This window comes from Hemibagrus wyckioides, linkage group LG19 (genome assembly GCF_019097595.1).
Source record: "Hemibagrus wyckioides isolate EC202008001 linkage group LG19, SWU_Hwy_1.0, whole genome shotgun sequence".
Classification (NCBI taxonomy): domain Eukaryota; kingdom Metazoa; phylum Chordata; class Actinopteri; order Siluriformes; family Bagridae; genus Hemibagrus; species Hemibagrus wyckioides.
In genome coordinates this window covers 23,386,870-23,411,869 of record NC_080728.1, presented here as the reverse complement: position 1 = coordinate 23,411,869, position 25,000 = coordinate 23,386,870, and the positions used below count along the sequence as shown (strand labels likewise).

The window sequence follows — 25,000 nt, the reverse complement described above, 5'->3', positions numbered from 1 at the left end:
AGCTTTCCTTTTACAACACATTTAGTGCTATAAGTCATAGTGAGCTTAAATATCACTGACACACCACACCTCATTTATCTCACCAGTTTATTCCATCAAAATGGCCATAATGTTCATTTCAATCTTTTGGTGAAACATCTGATCTTATCATTCATGTCTAACTGAAACTTGGGAATCTGTTATTCAGTGTTTTTAGAAATGAGTTAATTACATTCCACTTGTTAGATGAAAACTTTATTACATATGTTAAAAATTATTACAAGCCAGAAATATGCAACTGTCTGAAATAGATAAAGATTTTTCATTCATTATGCTCAGGTAATGTTTTATATATTAAGATCTAATTCAATATTCTATGTTTTCTATGTTGATTTTCTATATTGCTATATGGAATTAGAAAGTGTTGATTAATTTTTCACAACAACACGGCTCTGATAATAGTTAAAATCTTATCATTCGTGTCTAACTGAAACTTGTGATTCTGTTATTAAGTGTTTCAGAAATGAGCCAGAATAAAACTTATTACAAATATTAAAATGTTAATATATATATATATATATATATATATATATATATATATATATTCAATTCAATATATATATATCACACCTGAATTATAGTAAAATAATTTTTCTTTTAGTTATTTAATAGTTACGACTGCCACATAAATGATTCTAATAAATGATTCATTTGAATATTTTATTTTTCCTACAGTTCTTCTCATTATGTAAGCCCATAATAAACTGATTTAAAACATGTTATATAACAAAGAATAGTGTATAATCATTTTTTTTGACATTACTAATAGATGTTTATTTAACATTTATAGAAAGAGTCTCGAGTTTCAGTTCTTTGTAACAGTTATTCATTATTATTTCAGCAGCTGCAGTTAAAGTAATCCTGAAAGTCGGGGTGTTGCAGCCCCATCAGCAGCCTTACTTCCTGCCTCCTTGTATAGAATGAGAAATGGACAAGGAATTTAAATATTTTGTCTAAATAAACAATATGCAAGCAAATGCAACCTTTTTATCCATAGTAAGTAAATATTGTGCCTTATTCTGAGCGCTGTATTCACCTTTTTCACTATTTTATTACATATTGTTTACTTAAACAATTGATTAAATAAAAGTGCTTTTATAATATAATGTGATTATGTGGTTTGTGGTTCTTGTAGTGATAAATCTGTGGTCAGTGTCAGGCAATAAAAATAAATAAATATTTATATATTTATACTCTATACTCACGGGTAGCCGCAAACGAGACCATATCACACCGATTTTACGCTCTGCACTGGCTGCCAGTCCGATATCAAATTGATTATAGAATTCAAATCTATGTTAAAAACGCATCTCTTTTCTTGTGCTTTTAATTGTTTGTAATGTGTATGTGTTTTCCTGCTTCTATCCTTGTTCATTTTTATTTTTTTTCCTCTATCTTTGGACAGTATTTTGGCAAATTAAGGTTGAATTTAAATTTGCTTTAGAAATAAAATTGAATTGAATTGAATTGAATATATTAATCAGAACGTTGTGAGTTCAAATCCCAGCACCAGCCTGAGCTCGACCTCCACTGCATACTAAAAACTTCAGATTATTGAATAAATGTAAATGCGCGTACACACACACACACACACACACACAGAGACACAAACACACACACACACGCGTTTCTCTCTCCCTCTCTGATATACAGATTCTTAGACATACACACAGATATAAAGTGTTTATCTGGACACCCAGTTACTGCAATGGTTTATGTGGACTCACCCTTCCTAACATTCCATGAATGAAATTCCTGTCAGAAACACATACACTTACACACAGACATGCAAGAACTAAGATGGCAGCAAAGATAGCGGATTTGCACTCTCTGAAACTTAACTCACCCTTCCTAACATTCCATGAATAACATGGCCACATAAGAACTAAAAGGTGGTACAGATAGCAGATTTTCACTCTAGGAAACTGGTATTTTGTCCATTATCTTTATAATACTACAATTTACTACTTTAGTGCAAATGTGCAAAATGTATGTGAACATATCAGCCATCAGAAAATTACAAACATGGGAACAAGCAGACATAAAAACTATTCAGTTTTATTATTATTATTATTATTATTATTATTATTATTATTATTATTATTATTATTATACAGCATCCTGACAGCACCCTTAGCAGGTCACTTGAAAAAAAAAAACTTTTCACGAAGCAGAATTCTCAGTTTGGAAATGCTTCACTGCCATCTTGTGGATATAGAATTTTAATATTCTTTATAAATGTATAATTAAATAGTCATTAAAAATGATTAATGTTTATTATCCTGAAAAACAGAGTAAATGTGTGTTTAATTAAACAAAATATCATTGGAAAATTAAGTAGAAATTCTCAAGTGAAAATTCTTCAAGGTAGTCAAAATTTCCTAATATTGCTAAATTTTTAATAAATTATTAATAAATACCGTTATGCACTTGAGTAGAGCTACATTTGGCCCCATTTTGCTGTCTAATTATTTTTAGTGTTCTTTTTTTGGATGGCCCTAAATCTCTGTGTGTGGCTGCTGTCAGTGTGTTTGAGTTGCTATTCCAGTTGCAGAGGGAGGTGTTCAGGCCCAGCAGGCTCAGTTTTTCGATCAGATGCTGAGGAATGATTGTGTTAAATGCTGAAATGAAATCTATGCACAACATTTGTACGTATGCTTTTTGTCCAGATGTGTAAGGGCCAGGTGGAAGGTGGTGGTAATAGCATCATCTGTGTAATGGTTGGGGCAATACAAAAACTGCAGGGTAGCAGTAGGGCCTTGATATGGTCCCACCATCTCTCAGGGCACAAGAGAGATTCTTCTCTCTTTTGGCACCAAGGAATGACCTTTCCCTAGAGGTCTGAACAGGCGAGTTACTGACTGTCTTCAAATGACAACTGAAGACCTCATCCTGAAATAATGAAACTAGTGCTTAATTATTTCTTCCCCTTTGTTTATATATTTATTTAAAATTAAACTATATTTCCTCTGAACACATTTTTTAGATTGATGCTTTCCTTTGTCTGTGTCTGTGAGCCAGAATAAATGTATTCATTCATTTAAAGCACTTTTGTATATTGCTCTGTATGTAACGGGGTATTTAATCCGTTAGGTAGGGGAAAATGAATCGCTGCTGTCCGGGATGCTTGGACAACGAAAAGATCTTGGTCCCCGCTCCCCAAGCTGTTTAGTTCCTATACGCACTAATGTGTGTATGTGGTTTCTTACCTTATTGTGTTAGAACACTACTGATTGACAAGGGTAGGCTTCAGGTGTGAAAATGTCACACGGTGGCTCCCTGAAGTGACACTGCATATGGGAAACACTATACTATAATACAGTCTAATATGCTCCTCCCTCCCCAGATCGAATAAGGTAAGAGAGACGCCCCTACTCCCTGACAGCTCTCAGCAAAAAGGTACAATGAAAATAAGGGTAAAAGAAATCAAATAATATTTATTCCACTCTATTCAGATTAAGCCAATTAAGTAAAGGTAATAATAACAATACTGATAAAAGAATTTCTACAGTGTGGTAATGCTCTTCAAATCAATACAATCACATCAGCAGAGGAAAGAAAATGGGTTTCACTTGCAAAGTAATCTTGTTTCCTTATGAAACTAAAAGAAAATAAAACAGTTGCACTTTTCACATTCTTAACCCTCTTGAGACAAATTATCACGGCTTCAAATGATCAACTCCGAACATCAGTTATTTAAAAAAAAACAAAGCATACACGGTGAAATCTCAGTTCAGAACGAGAAAGGATTCTGAAACATCCTCAAAAGGTCTACTCACAGTTTAAAGACTATCAGTTCAGGCATCAAGGGAAAAAAAAGAAAAACTGAGGAAAAGTCCAGTCAGCCAGACGATGGCTTGGAGTGCTCTTGCCCAAACATACAGTGCGCTGAAATCAACTGAAGATGGCGTGGTTGCACCCAAGTTGGTGGTCCACTCGATTGCGAATTAATCTAACTAAATCCGATCCCCTCAACTTTGTGAAAAGGTCAGAGTATTTCCAAAAAAACAAGTTTAGACTGGAGATGAACCAGATCAAGATGTCACTTGGATGGCAGGGTAGCAAAACCATCTATGAAGTGGAATCGTTTAGAAGTTACGTCTTTGCACCAACGGCATCTTATTGCAGACTCGGTCTCGCACCCCCCGACACGTGCAGAGAAACTCAAATACACTAAAAAAACTTCTGTTAAAGCGTTAGTTCTTGGTGTGCTTCCAATAAAACACAGAGCGCGCAGGGTACTGCGAAGAAATATGCAACAAGTCTCTTCGGGTAACGATAATCAAACGAGGTTTTGACTTTAAACGAGCTCCCAGCTTTGGTGGCCTTTACGATATGTCAGTGCGCCATACTAACAGCTAATGATTGCCTGTTGAAATAATTTACACATCCGTTACATGTATAAAGGCATCTGACAAATGCCAAAAATGTAAATGTATGATATGCACATTCCCTGAGTGCTCTGTCAGGAATGTTGTCTGGTCCAGCGACGGCTAACTCTGTGTAGAAATTTCCTCACATCAGCTGTGGTTAGACAAAGCACCTGGTCATTAGGAGGAGGGGTGGTCTTCCTCACTGCCACGTACTGTGTCAGAAGAACAGAAGTCATTCAGTGCAACTGTCAGGTGGTGTTGTCCTGTAGTTAGCTGTCCTGTGGAATCTCTGGGCATGTGCGTGCTTTGCCTCTCTAATGGGTCTGACCCTTTCTTTTGGCTGACTTTTCTCTAGTTCTGAAGGCAAAGTCTAATTCAAATAAAAAACTTTACACAGTATGACATGTAGTGAAATGCTTTTAATGACAGTCTTTGTTACATAAAAATAGAGACAGAAAAAATAAAAACAGGAATGGAATTAGTGAGAGAAGAAAAAAATGATCAAATAAAGTAGAAAATAAAGTGACAATTGCAATAAAGTGATAATGAGCTTAATTGGGGAAATAAATAGTCAAAATTTGCATACAGCATATGAAAAAGAGTTGTATGTTAATATGGATTAAATGAATCTGATTGTTATTATGTTAATATGATTAAATGATATACTATTATTATATATTGTTATAAAGTGAAGAATGTGCATGTAGTGCAATTTCCAAATTTGCATGTTGAGAAAAAGTCCAATCTCTAGGTATTCTGAGCTGAGTTGAGTGCCCACATGGCCTGTGGGAAGAAGCTCCTCCTCTTTCTATCTGTGTTTACCTTTAAGGACAGAAAGCTGACCACAACAAAAAAAAGAGTCCATGTTTGGAATGTTTCAGTTCCTTCCCATCTTCCTGACTTTGGTCCAGCACAACCTGCTGTATACAGTTGTAAGTGGCCACACTGTCATAAGTGTACAGTGAGTACAACAGGGGGTAAGAACACAACCCTGGGGGGCTCCAGTGCTGAGGGCAAGTAAGACAGGTTTGCCCACCTGTACTGCTTATCTGTATGTCAGGAATTTTGAGACTCCTTGACAAAGGGACAGACTTGGACCTCCAACTTGGTGTTGAGTATGGAGGGAGTTATGGTATTAAACACTGTAGTTAAACAACATTTTGACATAATTCCATTTTCTGCTGTCCAGGTGGCTTAGGGCTGTGTTAAGGAGGTATGCAATAGCATCCTCGAGAAAGCAGATGGGATGGTACATAAACTGAAATGGGTCCAGTGTGTTATTCAGTGAAGAATTGATCAAGTCTCTTACTAGTCTCTTGAACAACTTCATCACAACGGAGATCAGGGCTACCAGGCGATAGTCATTGAGGCGGGCAGGCTGTGGTTTCTTTGTGACAAGAACAATGACTGCTTAAAGCACATGGGGATTATAGATGGTTCCAGGAAGAGGTTGAATATCTCCATGAAGACAGGCACTAGCTTGTCAGAGCAGGCCTTCTGGACCCGACCCGTGATGCCATCTGGTCCTGCTGACTTCCAGGTATTCACTCTCCAGAATGTCTTCCTCACGTCATGCTCCGATCAGATGAGTGTGTTTTCTGATCCGGCACCCTAGTGCTGTAAGCTGTAGTCTTGAGGCGAGCGCAAAAGTGTCAAAAGTGTCGCTCATCTGCAAGAAAACGTCCACATTCACTGTTCTGAAGGATGGTGTTTTGTAATCCTTGATCGTTCTTCGTCCCTGCCACAGGTTTCTAGAGACACTGTGTATTGAAACTGATTCAAGTTTCTCTTTCACCATTCGGCACACTCTGTAGGATGCAGCCTTGTTTTAAACGATGTTCCGATGGCAAGCCCTGCTTTAAAGCTAGTGGAGCGGGATCTCAGGGTATCACATAGTTTCATCGAGCCATATCTTTTATGTATTTTCTTACTTAAACAATTTATTAAATAAAAGTGCTTTTATAATATAATGAGATAATGTGATATGAGTGAGTGGCTCTTGTAGTGATGAATCTGGGGTCAGTGTCATTAAAGAAGTCAGTAGTAAAAATAAATAAATATCTCTATACTGATCAAAAGGTTGTGAGTTCAAATCCCAGCACCAGCCCAAGCTCAACCTCCAGTGTATACTAAAAGCTTCAGATTAATGAATAAATGCAAATGTGCACACACACACACACACACACACACACACACACACACAGAGAGAAAGAGAGAGCTGCTCTCTCTCTCTCTCTCTCTCTGATGTACAGATTCTTAGACCTTCACACAGGTATAAAGTATTTAGCTGGAAACTCATTTACTTCCATGGTTCATGTGGACTCACCCTTCCTAACATTCCATGAATGAAATTCCTGTCAGAAACACACACTAAGAACTAAGAAGGCAGCACAGATTTGCACTTCCTGAAACTTCAGGAATCAGGCAGACATAAAACTATTCAGGAGTTGTGTTTGTATTTTTCATAACCTATATAATTACTAATATTTGTAACTTTGCAATATTAACAGTTTGATCTTAATAATAATAATAATAATAATAATAATAATAATAATAATAATAATAATAATACAGCAGCATCCTAACAGCACCCTCAGCAGGTCAGATTAAAAAAAACATTTCATGAAATAGAAATCTCAGTTTGGAAATACTTTACTGCCATCTAGTGGATGCAAAATTTAAATGTTCTCAATAAAAATTATTATTGAATACTAACTTAAAATGATTAATGTTCATAATACTAAAATCCCGAGTAAATGTGTGTACCTAAAAAAAATTTATAATTATAAGGTAAATGTTTCAAATTCTTTAATATAGTCACAATTTTTTCGAACATTACTTAAAATGATTAATAAATAAATTTATGCTCATGAGAAGAGCTTTGTACACTTGGTGCCTTCTTGTTTGGTATTTTGTTTTAATTTAATTTTTCTTTTCTTTCTTATTATTAGGTGTTTTTGTTTTGATTGTCTAACATATTCACCTTGGTTTATCTATCATAACACAGCTTTTAAATGATTCTCCTGTACATATCTTTTGTTTCTGATTATATTGTTCTTGTTGTTGATTATTATTTATTCGTTTGTTTTGTTCACTTTTGTATTATTGTGGGCAGAGTATTGATGCTTCATAGCTGTACACCTCCATGCTGAGGCTATGGATTTTGATGAGGGGCTGGTCAAAGAAGATCTGTTCGTTCTTTTGTCTGAGCAAGTTCATAATACTGATGTGTACAGAGGTATTAGCGAGCTGCAGAATGTTCACCCCGATGGACTGTTTATAATCGCCGGAGATTTCAATCATGCAAATCTCAGAACAGTGTTCCCTAAATTCCATCAGTATGTGGACTTTGCTACGAGAGGGACGAACACGCTGGATGTTGTTTACACAAATATTCCCAGCGCGTATCGTGTGGAGCCCCGCCCCCACTTCAGCTACTCAGACCACATCTCTGTTATGTATACAGACCACTCGTCAGACCGCTCTAAACCGGTTCTGAAACAGGTTAAAACCTGGCCAGCAGGAGCCATCTCTGCTCTTCAGGACTGTTTTGAGTGCACTGACTGGGACATGTTTAGGGAGGCTGCAACCAACGGCGACTCTATTGACTTGGAGGAATACACGGCATCAGTGACCGCAAGTGCATCGAAGACGTGACCGTCTCCAAGACCATCACCACACGCTCCAACCAGATGGTGTGGATGACTGCAAAAGTGTGTGCTCTCCTGAAGTCAAGAGACTCCGACTTCGGATCAGGGGACAGGGCGGCCTTAAAAACAGCGAGGGCCAAACTGTCCTGATCGATCAGAGAGGCGAAGCGTGCACACGCCCAGAGAATCCACGGCCACTTCCAGAACAGCAGAGACTCCCGGCGCATGTGGCAGGGCATCCAGGTGATCACCAACTACAGAACAACTCCACCTGCCTGTGACAGTGATGCCTCCCTTCCAGATGCTCTGAACAACTTCTACGTTCAGTTTGAGGCACAGAACAACAGCGAGGAAGACCATCCCTCCTCCTAATGACCAGGTGCTCTGACTCACCACGGCTGATGTGAAGAGAACTCTATGCAGAGTTAACCCACAGAAGTCTGCTGGACAAGACAACATTCCTGGCAGAGTTCTCAGGGAGTGTGCAGAGCAGCTAGCACATGCCTCAAGACAACGACCATCTTCCCTGTGCCTAAGAAGTCTACTGTTTCCTGCCTCAATGATTATCATCCCATCGAACTTGCACCAATCGTGATGAAATGCTTCAAGAGGAGAATGGATCCTCTGCTTGTTAATGATTCAACATTTTATGATTACATGCTTACACAATTGGAAATATTATGTAATGAAAGTGTGCAAAACCCCTCATTAGAAACATACAAAAAAATTCTACAATTAAGATATGAGTATAATAAAATTGTATCAGATAAATTAAGTAAATCATTCCTTTTCATTAAACAGAAATATTTTGAATTCGGGGATAAGCCACATAAATTACTTGCAAGGCAGTTACGTAAATTAGAAAATGATAAGACAATTCATAAGATCAAGACAAAACTTGGAACCCAGTGCATTTGTCTAAAGATATAAATAACTGCTTCAAGGAATTCTATTCAAATATATACTCCTCTGACCCTTGCATTGATTTTCAAGCTATGGATAAGTTTGGAGTAGCTATGGATAAACCTTACTCAGGATAGAGTGATGGCCTCAATACAGATATTTCTTTAGAAGAGTTAAAAAGTACAGTTAATTCCTTAAAAAGGACCTGGGAAAACTCCAGGTCCAGATGGCTTGCCCTCTGAGCTATATAAAAAATGTAATGATTTACTTTCCCCCTTCCTTCTCAAAACATTTTAGCAAGCATTAGTATCTGGACTGCCATCATTGTTTAATGAAGCAGTCATAACTGTTATTCCAAAAAAAGGTAAAAATACAGAGGAGGTGGAAGGATACTGACCGATCTCTCTTCTTAATGTAGATCAGAAGATACTATCAAAGATTCTCGCAAATAGACTTGGTAGAGTAATTAGTGGTCACACTGATCAAAATGGTTTCATTCCTGGTAGAATGTTTCACAAAATATGAGGCGCGTTTTTAAAATAATGTATCACTCCAAAGCTATTCAAGAAAATCTGGTAATAATCTCTCTCGATGCTAAAAAAAAAGCATTTGATAGAGTTCATTGGCACTATCATTTCACAGTAATAGAAAAAATTGACATGGGTGACAACTTTATATACTGGGTTAAGATTTTGTATAAAAGCCCTACAGCTCAGGTATTAACTAATAATGCTTTGTCTGGCCCCTTTATTCTTCAAAGAGAGACAAGGCAAAGTTGCCCTCTTTCTCCTTTTTTATTTGTGATGACCGTAGAGCCCCTTGCTCAGTGCATTCGTTCTGATTCTTCTATCCATGGCTTCAACACTTTAAATACAGTCAATAAAATATCTTTATATGCAGATGATATCCTGCTACATATTACTAAACTCCATGTGAGTTTGCCAGTTATTGTGAATACTATTAATGCCTTTGGTAAGTTTCCAGGGTTTAAAGTTAATTTAAATAAAAGTGAGCTAATGCCCATTGGACTAAAAGACTGGTCGTTGATCCAGTCAAATACATTTAAAGTTTTAAAGGAAAAATTTATTTATCTGACCTGTCCAGGGTGTATCCCTGCCTTTCGCCCTATGTGCGATGGGATAGGCTCGAGCAGACCCCCGTGACCCTAATTAGGAACAAACGGGTATAGACAATGAATGAATGAATTTATATCTCGGAATTGTAGTTACCAATAAATACTCTTTGTTCTTAACGGCCAACTTTACACGTGAGTGTGATTGGCTGTCTCTCTCTCTCTCTGTCTGTCTCTCTGTAGGGGGCTGAGTGAGGAGATACACTTCTCTCAGTCTCTCTGGGTGAGTGGAGGTGAACACATCGTGTACAGTGAGGAGGGAGATGGAAATCTGTCTGACTTTTATTCTTCTCTCATCCACACTCACACTCACAGCAGCTGGTAAGTTCACACTGATTATTCACACCAAAACATCACACACTTCTCACTTTAACAGTAGGGACGAGTTTTAATCAGGAAATGTCAGAAATTTTCCTGGACTGATTGTAACTTTATAAACAGTGAAAGTGTTTGATTTTTATAGAATTTAAAAAGCTGTACATGAGCGTACACACATCATCCTCAGGGTTTGTTCTGAGGCGTCACTTATACAATCAGCTCCAGATTAATGTTTAGAGTTTAGACATGATTTATTGTGAGGAAAAAACAACTTAACTAACATAAGACAGTGTGTGTGTGAGAGAGAAAGAGAGAGAGAGAGAGAGAGAGAGAGAGAGAGAAAGAGTAAATATAAAAATAAAATCTCTCTCTCAGACAGTGTGAGGTTGGTGAATGGTGGAAGTTGCTGTGCTGGGAGAGTGGAGGTTCTTCATGATGGTCAGTGAGGAACAGTGTGTGATGATTACTTTGATATTAAAGAAGCTGCAGTGGTGTGTAGAGAGCTGAACTGTGGTGAGGCTGTAAATGTGAGGTATGTTGCTCACTTTGGACGAGGATCAGGACCAATCTGGGTGAATTATGTGGACTGTAGTGGATCAGAGTCGACACTGAAGGACTGTGGGTCAGCAGGGTGGGGGGGAAACTGACTGTAATCATGATAATGATGCTGGAGTCACCTGCTCAGGTAAACTTAAAATTTAATAATTTAATAATGTTGTAAAAATGTCCTGATCAACACAGTCTAAGTTCAAGTTCTAAAATAAATAAGTTAATATATAATATATTGAATATATATAAAATACATTTTGAGCGTAACAGACTGCGCCGCCATCATCCGATGTAATGTCAATTTTCATGAACAGTGTCTCTGCGGTCTGGTAAAATCAGCTTTAGAGTAACATAATAATAATAATAATAATAATAATAATAATAATAATAATAATGACTTAAAATGAATGAAATGAAAAATTTGTAAAAATGACTCTATAAAGACATGTTAAAATACGTTATATCCAGTTACATGACATTGATCTAGTGTCTTGTGGTTTCATTAAAATGTGAACATGACTACTTTCATTTAGTGTGGGCAGACAGGAATTGCACTGTGAGTGGCAAGAAGCAGGAAGGGGGAGTCACGGTGAACAATAAATGGTGCAATCCTAGACACATTACATTGAAGGAAAGTGTGTGCAGCCCTGACATCAAACTGTTCGCAGTCATTCTCCAGCCATATTATTTGCCCAGAGATTTTTCCCCTGCCATTATCATCACTGTTTACATTCCTCCTACTGATGATGTGGTGTGGGCTGCTGACGTCATCAACTCAGTGACAGCGAGATTTCAGACCCTGCACCCTAGTGCCTTCACAGCTATCTCTGGGAATTTCAACCATGTCGCTCTGGAATCAACCCTGCCCACTTTTAAACAGTTTGTGGACTGCAAAACAAGAAGAGTGGCCTGAATGGCAAGCGTCATGTCTGGAGGAATCCAGGCACCTGTCAGAACTCAGAGCCCCCTCCGAGTGGACATATCACCAGGTGGAATTTTTAGATTGTGTCTATTTCTCTTAGCTTTCCATAATCTTGCCCAATGAACTCAATAAACTATAAAACTTAGCCAAATTAAAGGAGATCTCAGTCAGCAGATGAGAAGAAGCAGGTTTCTTTATTCAGCCATGCAGTCAACAACATGCATTTCTGAAGAGAGCAGCTGGTCCGAAAACCCCAAAAAATTCCCCTCTACTTATACCCCAGGCGCCCCAGGGCGCCTCCTTTTCTCTAATTTAAATATTTCCAGCAATTTCCCATTATATTCAGTGTATGGCTATTTTAATCCCTCCTTCTTTAATTTACATACGTTTTAACATTTCCCATTATTTTCTTATTTGTCCCGATACCACCCCTAAATTAATACCATCCTCCCCTTGATGACGTCAATTTTCCTCCTCTCCAGTTCCCCTTATTTTTAGGCTAAGTCAACAATTTTTAAGAAAAAATAGCGTTTACTTATAAGCGCCGCTTCCTTATTGGCTTCATTTAACCGCCACCTCCCAAGTTGCTTCCTCGGATCATCCTGACCTCGCACGCTGCCTTCCACAACAATGCGTAAGTATCCTGATCTCTTCCTCTATGTCATTCTGACTTTTCTCTACCTGCTTGATCTAAGTTTTATTTTTATTTTTTAAAATAAGCCTTGCCATTATGCTGCCTCGTATCCTTCCCTCTTTTCATCACTGTTGGTTACTGGTATTCCAATGCTATTGTCTCCCCTAGCCGCCTACCACTGTCATGTCACAGTAACCTGGCCTACTCCCCACACTGTTTTCCTCTTGCCTCAGTGTATGTTCTCTCTTGCTGATTACATAGTCACGCCATATGCACTTCACTCATCTCATCCCAATTCCCATTCTTCCTTCTAGCTCAGTCAGCCCGCCATGCTACCTTCCGGAGAGGTCCCAGGAGTGCTCTGCAATGTTATCGCCAGTATCAGCTGTCTTGCCTGGCCATTGAGCTTACTGATTTCCTGGAACACCTATCTGAATCCTAGTCAAGATCAAGTGAAATATGAATGTGGCAATGTACAGAGACATCCTTGATGAAAACCTTCTCCAGAACGCTCTGGACCTCACACTTGGGTGACGGTTCATCTTTCAACAGGGCAACGACCCTAAGCACACAGCCAAGATAACAAAGGAGTGGCTTTGGGACAACTCTTTGAATGTCCTTGAGTGGCCCAGCCAGAGCCCAGACTTGAGCCCGAACAAACATCTCTGGAGAGATCTGAAATTGGCTGTGCACTGACGCTCCCCATCCAACCTGCTGGAGATTAAAAAAGAAATGGGAAAAAAAAAAGAATGGGAGAAACTGCTCAAAAATAGGTGTGCCAAGCTTACAGCATCATAATCAAAAAGACTTGAGGCTGTAATTGGTGCCAAAGGTGCTTCAACAAAGTATTGAGCAAAGGCTGTGAATACTTATGTACATATGATTTTAATATTTTAAATAAATTTGCAAAAATTTCAAACAAACTTCTTTCACATTGTCTTTATGGGGTATTGTTTGTAGAATTTTGAGTAAAATAATGAATTTCATCCATTTTGGAATCTTCTCAGCCCCATACTGGAGTAGAGGATGATATCATCCTCCTGCTTAACAGAGCTTACACCCACTTTGAGGAGGCAGGTAAAACTGTGAGAGTCATGTTTTTTTTTTTTTATGTCTCCATTGCTTTCAACACTATGTGCCCTGCACTGCTCACTGTAAAAACCAAGGAAACAAAGTGACTACACACCAGTGGCTCTGACCTCACATGTCATAAAGAGGTCATCAACTACCTCACAGGCTGACCACAGTATATGAGGCTGAAGAACACCATCTCAGACATCATAGTGAGCAGCACAGGGGACCCGCAGGGGACAGTCCTGTCTCCCTTCCTGTTCACACTCTACACACTAGACTTCAGACACTGATCACAGTCCTGCCATCTGCAGAAGTTCTCTGATGACTCTGCCATTGTAGGCTGTATTAGGAAAGGCCAGGAGGCTGAGTACAGGAGTGTGGTGGACAGCTTTGTGGAGTGGTGTGGACAAAATCATTTGCAACTTAATGTCTCAAAGACAAAAGAGCTAGTGGTGGATTATAGGAAGCAGAGGACTCACCCTAGCTCAATCAGCCTCATGGGCACTGAGGTGGACATTGTGGACAACTATAAGTATCTTGGTGTCTACATGGACAACAAGCTGGAATGGACCAAAAACACTGATGTACTGTTTAAGAAAGGTCAGAGTTACCTGTACTTCCTCAGGATACTCAGGTCCTTTAATGTCTGCAGAACCATGCTGCATATGTTCTACCATTCAGCGCTAGCCAGCTTTGTCATCTACACTGTAGTGTGCTAGGGTAGCAGGGTGAAGAGGGCTGATGCCAACAGCCTCAAAATTCTTATTAGGAAAGCAGGATCTGTCATGGGAATGGAGCTGGAGTGTCTGGTTGAGGTGTTTGAGAGGAGAATGTTGAGGAAACTTCTTATTATCCTTAACAAAGTGTCACACCCCCTGCATGCGACACTGGAGTCCTACCAGAGCACAATAAGCTGTAGACTGAGACCACCGAGACAACCACAGAGGTCTTTCCTACTAGTGGCCCTCAAATTCTGTAACTCCTCCCCTTTTAGAAGGGAGCAGAGCTGACCCAATGAACACTGACAGTATCAAAATTTCAAAATAATTACAATGTACATAATATAATACATAGTATATACATAGTATAATACCATGTGCAATTTTGTACCATTATAACATTTGTGCAATACCATACTATGTGTAATATCAGATTATGTGCAATATGTTCTTAGTTCCCTAGCACCTTTTTTGTACTTTTTGTATGTATAGAATATTTTCATTCACCACTTTTGAATACATTTGTATATAGATTATTTCATTTATATTTCATTTGTATTAATTTCTCTTGTAATCTGAAGCAGTCTCTGGCAAAATAATCTTTTACAGTAAAGTCTGAGATGGGAGAAAAGGCTGAGTATTATGATGATGCCATTGAAACCAGTGACTTTATAAGTAGGTTATTCATGATAATAAGCTAGGTGCCACAAAAACCCAAACATCAATTCAACACATTCAAAGTTCTTTATACTAACCTAACGTATGCAAGTACAGATAATAAGTTCACAGAGTCAATTCCACTAATTGTTATTTACAGACCCCCAGGGCCATACTCTGAATTCCTCAGTGAATTTGGAGATTTTACTTCAAACCTTGTTGTTTCTTTAGACAAAGCATTAATAGTAGGAGACGTCAACATTCATTATGATAAGCCAGAAGACCCTCTGAGAACAGCAGTTGTGTCCATCTTAGATTCATTAGGTGTTAATCACAATGTAATAGGACCCACTCATAATGGAGGTCACACTCTGGATCTCATTTTTACATTCAGATTAAATATAGAAAACATAGTCACTCTTCCACAGTCGGAAGCTATCTCAGATCATTATCTTGTTTCATTTAAAATGCATCTTAGACACGAGATGCTTGATTTGCCACGTTACCGTATGCAGCATACATTTACGTCTGCTGCTGCAGAGAGATTTACCAATAGTCTCCCAGAATTATCACGCATGATTGGTTCATCTTCTGACCTTACAGAACTTGACCAGGCGACTGATTACCTGGATTCAATGTTTTGCAACACCCTAGACACTCTAGCTCCACTTAAATCTCTCAAATCTCTTAAATCTTAAACCTCCACACACGAGCTTTAAAACAATCAGCTAGAAACTAGAACGTAAATTGGCAGTATTTCAGTTAGCATGGCAGGAAAGCCATCTGAGATACAAAAATTCTCTTAGTGCTGCTAGATCAGCGTATCTCTCTGCCCTAATTGAAGATAACAAAACAATCCTAAATTTTTATTTAGTACTGTAGCAAAACTAACTAGGAGTAAAACCACTGTAGAAAAGTGCACACCATCTATATGTAGCAGCAATGACTCCATGAATTTTTTCAATGAAAAAATTGACAACATCAGGCAAAAAATTCAGACTATTAATTTAAAACCAAATGATTTGTTAGATAATTCTTTAGATCATATAGCTATTTCTGCTTCACTCCACTTCAAGAGCCTGATCTAATTTCACTAATTTCATCCTCAAAACTTTCAACCTGCATCCTAGATCCTTTACCCACGTCTTTCCTTAAACAGATATTACCAGTAGCTACCGAACCTCTTCTAAAAGTAATTAATTCTTCTCTAAGCACTGGCAATGTGCCTAAATCTTTTAAGCTAGCAGTTATCAAACCCTTGATTAAAAAACGGACCTCGACCCCGGTCAGCTGTCTAACTATAGACCGATATCAAACCTGCCCTTTATCTCCAAGATCCTAGAAAAGGCTGTAGCACAGCAGTTATGTTCAGACCTGCATAGAAATAACATTTATGAAATGTATCAGTCAGGATTTAGGCCTCATCATAGCACAGAGACAGCACTGGTTAAAGTGGTCAATGACCTGTTACTGGCTTCTGATCAGGGTTGTGTCTCCTTACTGGTGCTACTGGATCTTAGTGCAGCTTTTGACACCATTGACCACACTGTTCTACTTGATAGACTAGAACATGTTGTTGGTGTTAAAGGAACAGCCCTCTCCTGGCTCAGGTCTTATTTGACTGACCGTTATCAGTTTGTAGATCTAGATGGTGACTTCTCCATGCATACCAAGGTTATGTTCGGTGTTCCACAAGGTTCTGTCTTAGGCCCACTGCTTTTCTCCCTATATATGTTACCCCTTAGTGCAATTATTCATAAACATGGTATTACCTTCCACTGTTATGCCAATGACACACAGCTATATGCTTTAGCTAAATCAGATGAGAGACACCAGCTTATTAAGATAGAAGAATGTGTAAAGGACATTAGACATTGGATGGCCACTAACTTCCTCCTCTGACAAGACAGAGGTGCTAGTACTAGGACCACATGCAGCTAGAAGTGAGCTTTCTGATTACAGAGTAATGGTGGATGGTCTTTCTGTTTCATCTTGTCCAGCAGTAAAAGATCTTGGTGTGATTATTGACTCTGGTCTTTGGTTTGAAGCTCATGTAGATAATATCACTCGGGTAGCCTTCTTTTATCTCAGAAATATTGCCAAGATAAGAAATATGATGTCACTTCATGATGCAGAGAAACTAGTTCATGCTTTTGTTAGCTCTAGGTTGGATTATTGTAATGCCTTACTGTCTGGATGTTCCAGTAGGAGCAGAAACAAGCTCCAGTTAGTCCAGAATGCAGCAGCTAGAGTCCTAACTAGAACCAGAAGATATGAACACATCACTCCTATTTTAGCCACACTACATTGGCTCCCAGTCAAATTTCTCATTGATTATAAAATTCTGTTACTAACCTATAAAGCACTAAATAGTCTCGCGCCGCAGTACCTGAGTTATATTTTAGTCTTATAAAATACGCCACGCCTACTGCGATCAAAGGGTGCTTGTTACTTGGTAGTACCTCAAGTAGCAAAGGCTACAGCAGGGGGCAGAGCTTTTTCTTTCAAAGCCCCACAGTTATGGAACAGCCTTCCAATTAGTGTTGGGGATTCAGACACAATCTCAGTGTTTAAGTCTAGGCTGAAGACACATTTGTTTAGTCGAGCTTTTAATGTATAGTTTTCTTAGGTAAAGGAGCAGATCTGGAAGGTTCATGGGCATAGAGTGTTTGGTGTACTGGGATGTGTTGGATGCTGTCACCTTACCACCCTCACAAGTCGCTCAGGTCACTGACTGTGAAGTGGTTTGATGCCTTATGTCCCGGGAAGCCTTCATGTCTGTCACCTTCTGGCTCTCCCTTTTAGTTATGCTGTCATAGCTAGTCTTGCCGGAGTCCCTGCCTGCACTTACACTACACTACACATAATCTACATTGTCTTTAAACATCACATGATCAGAATCATACTTAATGTCTTTCTCTTTCTCTCTCTGTCTTTCTCTGTCGAGTTATACACCCCACTCCTGAGCTCCCACTGTTTGCCAGTTTCCATTGTGACCACTGCCCTACCCCTGGTCAGAGTCTCATCGCTTGGTGGTGCCCACTGATGCTGTGGATGGATCTGTGTGGAGCAGGAGACAGTCATGGACAGAGACACTTGGGGACACCATCACAGATCCACCATTTCATCTGTCAGTTTGTGACAGCAAGGAATTCCTCATGGGCCATTGATTGCTGTTGTAGAAAGGACAGTTACAGTGACATTATTTACTGTCCAGTGTCACCCAAATGAGGATGGGTTCCCTTCTGAGCCTGGTTCCTCTCAAGGTTTCTTCCTCATATCGTCCCAGGGAGTTTTTCCTTGACACCATCACTACAGGCTTCTCATTAGGGATAAAATAAATTAACTTTAATGATTAAATTTAATAATTTATTTTTATTTCTAGTTATTTAGTTATTTTTTATTTTCATTTTTTCCCTCTCCTTTCTCCATTTATCTTCTTTTGTAAAGCTGCTTTGAGACAATGTTCATTGTAATAGGTGCTATACAAAATAAATTGAATTGAAGTAGCCGCAGTTGTTAACTGATGACATAAACTGACTTCACATTAAACCATGAGGTCAGAATGTGATGGAGCAGTTTGTACAGAGTCTCTGCTTTTATTTCATTTAGGTGATCCAGGAAGAGTCGACCCACCAGAGGACTACGATGATGCCGTCACTGCTGGACCGATCCCTGATCACGTGGATGGTGTGGTTCTGTTTTGGGATTTGTTTTAGAAAGCAGTATAAATTAAACACACACACTGTGAATAAGTTTGTTTATTGGTTTGTGTGTAGTGACGTTTTTTACATGTGTACGATGTCATTTTGCATTGTGTCATCAAATACACAGTGTAGAAACTGCCACTTCACTAAACTTTAAATATCTTTAAATATCTGTGTTTTGGTGTAGAGGATGAAGCTGAGAATTATGATGACGCCATTACAGCTGATCAGAAGTCAGTTATACTGACAGGTATGATAATAATGGGACAGTATTGCATCCACAAGCATCCAAATGATCATTAATGACATTAATGTGGATTTAATAGCTTTTATCTCTACGTTCTGACAGAGGACGTGTCCGAGAACTATGATGATGCAGTTACCACTGAAACAAACCCAAACATCATCACAGGTCAGTTTTTTAATGTATAAATGTTTACCTTAATTACATCTTTGTACACACTGTTGAATTCTGCATTCTGATTGGTCAATAAGTGTTAATTAATTTTCTGGTACAGCTCTGACAGTACTGCAGATGTAAATAACAGGTTTATATTAATGATCCAATACATAATGGTTCCTATAGTAATATCACATTCACAGGATCTTAAATTGTGGATTAATTCATTTTTAAAAATCTGTTTTTGACATGGTGAAGTTTTCTGTAAGAAAGTTATTTTCATTGTCTTCAGATAAAAAAACAAAGCTCTTGTAGTTCATTCATCTGCAGGGGGAGCACAGACACACACAAACAACAGGGTTGGGTCAAAAACAGTGGAAGCAAATTTATTACTTTTAGGACTTTTAAAGGAGAGAAGTGCACAGGGTAATTAGGGAGATGAAGAAGAGTTAATGGAGGCAGTGGAAGGGCCAGAAAAAGAGACAGAGAGAGAGAAGAAAAAGAAAAAAAAGGATAGCGAAGAAGACTTCGTAACTTGTGAAGTAGAATTGGAGGTGGTGTTCAGGAGGTTAGCTGGCAGAGGGTTGGCAGTCCTGGCGTTGTGGTGAGGAGCATGGACAATGAGTGTTTCTCAGTGATTCAGCCAGGGGAGGTAATCTGGGTGTGTGCAGTGTTGTCCTTGCTTACAGGCTACCTGAACACGGGCTATTAGTTCTGGCTGCATGAGCCACCTCTGTGCGCTCTCTGTCTCATCTGGCTGGCTACCCTTCACTCAGAGGGTGAGTGAAGCCAGCAGAGCCTCTGATTGGCCCGCTGGTGCTGCTCCAAATCCACCCTTTTCCCATGCTAAACAGCACTGTCCACAGTTCTAAGGTAGTGCTGATTGATGCTGGTCCTGGTGCTGAAGTAGCCATAACTGGTGCTGTCCGTGGTGCTGAAGTAGCCATAACTGGTGCTGTCTGTGGTGCTGAAGTAGCGTTTTCTCTTCAGAACTCTCAAGGGAGTTGTGTGAGGAGCTCCAGCCTTAGGAGGAGGGATGGTCTTCCTTGCTGTTACGTTGTTCTGTGCCTCAAACCGAGCGTAGAAGTCATTCAGCACGTCTGGAAGGGAGGGGTCACTGTCACAGGCAGGTGATGTTGTCCTGTAGTTGGTGATCGCCTGAATGCCCTGCCACATGCGCCAGGAGTCACCGCTGTCCTGGAAGTGGCCGTGGATTCTCTGGGCATGTGTGCACTTCGCCTCTCTGATGGCTCGGGACAGTTTGGCCCTTGCTGTTTTTAAGGCCGCCTTGTCCCCTGCTCTGAAGGTGGAGTCTCTCGACTTCAGGAGAGCATGCACTTTTGCAGTCATCCACAGCTTCTGGTTGGAGCATGTGGTGATGGTCTTGGAGACAGTCATGTCATTGATGCACATGCCGATGTAGCCGGTCACTTATGCCGTGTACTCTTCCAAGTCGAAAACATAATTTATTGTGAGTAAAAATCAACTTAACTAACATATGACTGTGTGTCTGTCTGTGTGTGTGTGTGTGTGTGTGTGAGACAGAGAGAGAGAGAGTCTCTTCATAAACATTAATTTAAATAAAATCTCTCTCTCTCTCTCTCTCTCTCTCTCTCTCTCTCTCTCTCTCTCTCTCAGACAGTGTGAGGTTGGTGAATGGTGGAAGTCGCTGTTCTGGGAGAGTGGAGGTTCTTCAGGATGGTCAGTGGGGAACAGTGTGTGGTTATAACTGGGATGAGGTCGATGCTGCAGTGGTGTGTAGAGAGCTGCGCTGTGGGGAGGCTGTAAATGAACCACAATATGGTCACTTTGGACCAGGATCAGGACCAATCTGGATGGTTCATATGGGCTGTAGAGGATCAGAGTCGACACTGAAGGACTGTGGGTCATGGGGGAGAGTGGAACAGTATCGCTGTAATCATGATCATGATGCTGGAGTCACCTGCTCAGGTAAACTTCTGTATTTAAAACAAACATTGGAATTAGTTATGTTATTTGTTAATTATTATGACTGAATTAATGGATTTAAATTATACCAATAAATAAACTTTATTAAAGTTTTGATTTTATTTAAACATTTTGGAACAATATTTTATAACATTTAAATGATTTCTTGATATTCTATCTTGTTGAAAATTTACACAATATTTACACAATTAAATAAAACACAGGTTCTAAGAGACTCACTGCTGGTCCTCACCGGTGCTCTGGGAGAGTGGAGGTGTTTCATGGAGGTTCCTGGTCCACAGTGTGTGATGCTGACTTTGACCAGCAGGATGCAGAGGTTGTGTGTCGAGATGCTATCCTAAATCCAGTCTCGTTGAGTTCTCCCAGTCAGAAAGTCCAGGAAAAGTAGCAGAACTTTTCTTCAGGTGTTTGTTATGGGGAGGGGACGTTATCAGTGGAACACCTTTGGGGTTCTCCCATGCGCAACATGCATTAGCCTCAGTTCATTTGTTGCGAGGTTGATAAGTGTTGATAAGTGATACTGTTTGCATTTCCCCACAATGACTCTGTGTGTACCCGAGTGGGAGAAGCAGTCGCATGTGTCACATGTTCAATACTTACAGCTTTCACAATGTAAATCACCTTCCTGCACCTTACTCTACCTTCTATATATATTATAAGGAGTCATGTAGGAAATCCATATTTTAAAAAAGAATCCCTGAGAATATTAAAAGAAAGCTATTTATATATTTAAGACAAATCCATATATCTGGCATGTAACAATTTAAATTTTTAATAAAGAAATGTAAATGGTCCTGCAGAGTGGTGTGTCTGAGCACATCTCTAGGTCTGCTCTTCTCTCTCTGCACAACATCTACAACAATGCAATACCAGATCTGCTGAAATCATTAAAGACTCCATCCACCCCATTAACTGTCTGTTCAAGTACTTCCACAGTCTGATGACTGCCACACAGATCCATTAGGAGTCTATAAAGACTCAGTTTCTACACTGACATTCTGAACACTGCACTTTACTACATGTAACACACCTGTACATATGGTACATCACATTCCACTCTGTTTACACATTCTTTACTGTTACTACATGTAACATATTTGCATATCACATTCTACTGTTTTCAAATTATTGCACACATCATTCATATTACACTTATTTCTTATTTCTATTAATTATTTATTTACTTATTTTTAATTTAGTTCTTTATTAGTATTATTAATTAGGATTTAATATTTAGTAATATTTACTGATTATCTATGTATATATATGTATGTATCAAAGTAATATTTAATCTATTTGCTAATAACAAGGTGAGAAAATGAACATGGTTCAGAATGAATGAAATTATTGGAAGTAAAATAAAATCATTTTTTGCGTTTATAAAAGTTGAAATGTAATTTCCTGAGAAAAGGCCTTTGGGGGCGTGTCTCAGTCACATGGTCCCTGTCTTTCTGAGATTTCTCCTCCACATCATCATATTCTGTAAAATAAACACATTTACTTCTTTAATACATCATTTATATTGTATTAATAGTAATTGTTTTGTAACACCTTAAAATACAGTAAATGATGCACTATGTAGGATTTCTCTGATATTTTAACAATAAATGAAGAGAATAGAGGACATTTATCAGATCAGTTTTCTTAATCTGACTGAATGGAGATTTGTTATAAAAACAGTAAGCTGATGTTTATGTTATATACCATAGATAATATTTACAGTAGATCTTATCTAAACTGTTTAATAAATGCACATGTTTAATTATGGAATGTGATGTACCATATGTACAGGTGTGTTACATGTAGTAACAGTAAAGTGCAGTGTACAGAATGAGCAGTGTTGGGGAAAGTTACTTTTAAAAGTGATGTGTTACAATATTGTGTTACTCCCTGAAAAAGTAACTAATTGCATTACTTAGTTATTTTTTTAATAAAAAGTACTGTGTTATGTTACTTTTGTGTTACTTTTTCTTAAATTAAAACCAATTTATTGAGTTCAGTGGAACTAATTGTTTTACCTGTTGGTGAACTGAAATCAAGCTTTCGTTGTTGAGCAGTAGGCGGGGTGCAGGCGTCACCATTCGGCTCTCTCACTTCCAACTCTACAGAGCTGTGCTTTGCATGAAGATGCTTATTTAAATTTGAGTTTGTGTTTTTCGCAGTTGACAAGTGTTTTTCAGCTGCACACAATCTACACTTGACGACTTTAAAATAATAAGAGTATTTCCATCGCGGATACGTAAAGCTCTGACCTGCCATGTCTGTTTCTGAAACGTGTTACTGCACACGCATGAGTGCGCATGTGATGGCAATAAATTTAATTCAGTAAAGACATAACGGTTAAAAAAGAATGATTTAACTGAAAAGTAACTCGCATTAGTTTACAAAAAAGTAATGCAAATATTAATGTATAAATTCAGAAAGTAATGTGTTTCTTTACTCGTTACTTCATAAAAGTAATATGATTATGTAACGCACGTTACTTGTAATGCGTTACTCCAACACTGAGAATGACAGACTGGAAGGTTGTGAGTTTGAGTCCCAGGATCATCAAGCTGCCACTGCTGGGCCCTTGAGCAAGGCCCTTAACCCTTAAATGTTCATTTGTATAAAATGAAATAGAAATGTAAGTCCTTGTGTATTAGGGTGTCTGCTAAATACCATGAATGTAAATGTAAGGTGTGTTACATGTAGTAAAGTGCAGTGTTCAGAATGTCAGTGTAGAAACTGAGTCTTTATAGACTCCTAATGGATCTGTGTGGCAGTCATCAGACTGTGGAAGTACTTTCCTGATGGCACAGGCTGAACAGACCGTTAACGGGGTGGATGGAGTCTTTAATGATTTCAACAGATCTGGTATTACATGGTTTATGCCAGATATATGGAACTGTCTTAAATATATAAACAGCTTTCTTTCAATATTCTCAGGGTTTTATAAAATATGGATTTCCTCCATGGCTCCTCATAATATATATAGAAGGAATAGGAAGATGTTTTACATTGTGAAAGCTACAAGCTGTGAACATGTGGCATGTGCTTTTAGATCACACCTGGATGATAGTAATGTAATTAGTAATAGTAATGTAAGTCTTGGTTAATTTTCTTAATCAAGCACCATGGCTCTGATAATATTTACAACTGCACCATTAGTTTAGATTAGTTTATATTTATGTCCTTGTTCTAAAACGTTATCTGTTAGAAAGTCTGCAGTAGGACCTGTTTTCTGTAGTAGACTTGTTTCCTGCACGACCTAATTTAGTGTAACACACAACAGAGCTGTACTACAGGTGTTCCATTATGCGTGTGTGTAGTGTTCTGTGTGATGCGTTCCTGTGTTGCACGTGACTGTACATTATCTGTACATATGTTTAATGCCTATTGTTTATGTTTTCATGTTCCTAGACATATATTTCAATCACCAGTTGTTTCTTTTCTCTGCCGCTATGAACCGCTAGCTAGCGTTAGCATTAGCCTCGGTGCGCGAGTAGCACTAGCTTGTTAATTCCAACTGTTTATTACAATCTAGCTACTTATTTTGATAATAGTTCATATTTTGTGGACACGTCTGTGGATGATATACTGTTCATATGCCACTTTAAACATTTGTTTACACTTTATTCATTGTTATATTGTTCTATTCCTTTCATTCCTTTAGACCATAAACACAGATCACTATATGATCAGACCTCCACAAAACCAAACCCCCTGTTATTCATGTGAACTGGAAGACTGTTCACTAAACCCGTCTTTGTGAAGAGCGCCTTCCTCCATTGCCTTGATTCTCTAACCGGAATCTCATCCATATTCGGTCCCCTCAACCAGTGTTATTATATTTGTAGTGAGGCTTCATGACATTATCTTTCCTACAGTAACATCTTTCACAGGGACTTGTATAGTGGAAGCTACTCATTATCTAAACCTAAAATAAAGTGATTTAAAACATGTGTCTATATAA

The 25,000-nt window shown here is 38.6% G+C and overlaps 1 protein-coding gene across 1 annotated transcript in view; it reads left to right on the top strand.

Annotated features, from left to right (window-relative positions):
• LOC131369930 (scavenger receptor cysteine-rich type 1 protein M130-like) overlaps positions 1-25,000 on the top strand; it is a 39,248-nt gene that overhangs the window by 10,153 nt on the left and 4,095 nt on the right. The window contains exons 18-25 of the mRNA XM_058416805.1: positions 5,725-5,952; positions 12,835-12,972; positions 13,073-13,207; positions 13,528-13,597; positions 13,934-14,194; positions 18,583-18,660; positions 18,865-18,927; positions 21,249-21,429. Coding sequence (XP_058272788.1) covers positions 5,725-5,952; positions 12,835-12,972; positions 13,073-13,207; positions 13,528-13,597; positions 13,934-14,194; positions 18,583-18,660; positions 18,865-18,927; positions 21,249-21,429 — 1,154 coding nt within the window. The remainder of the gene's footprint in view (positions 1-5,724; positions 5,953-12,834; positions 12,973-13,072; positions 13,208-13,527; positions 13,598-13,933; positions 14,195-18,582; positions 18,661-18,864; positions 18,928-21,248; positions 21,430-25,000) is intronic.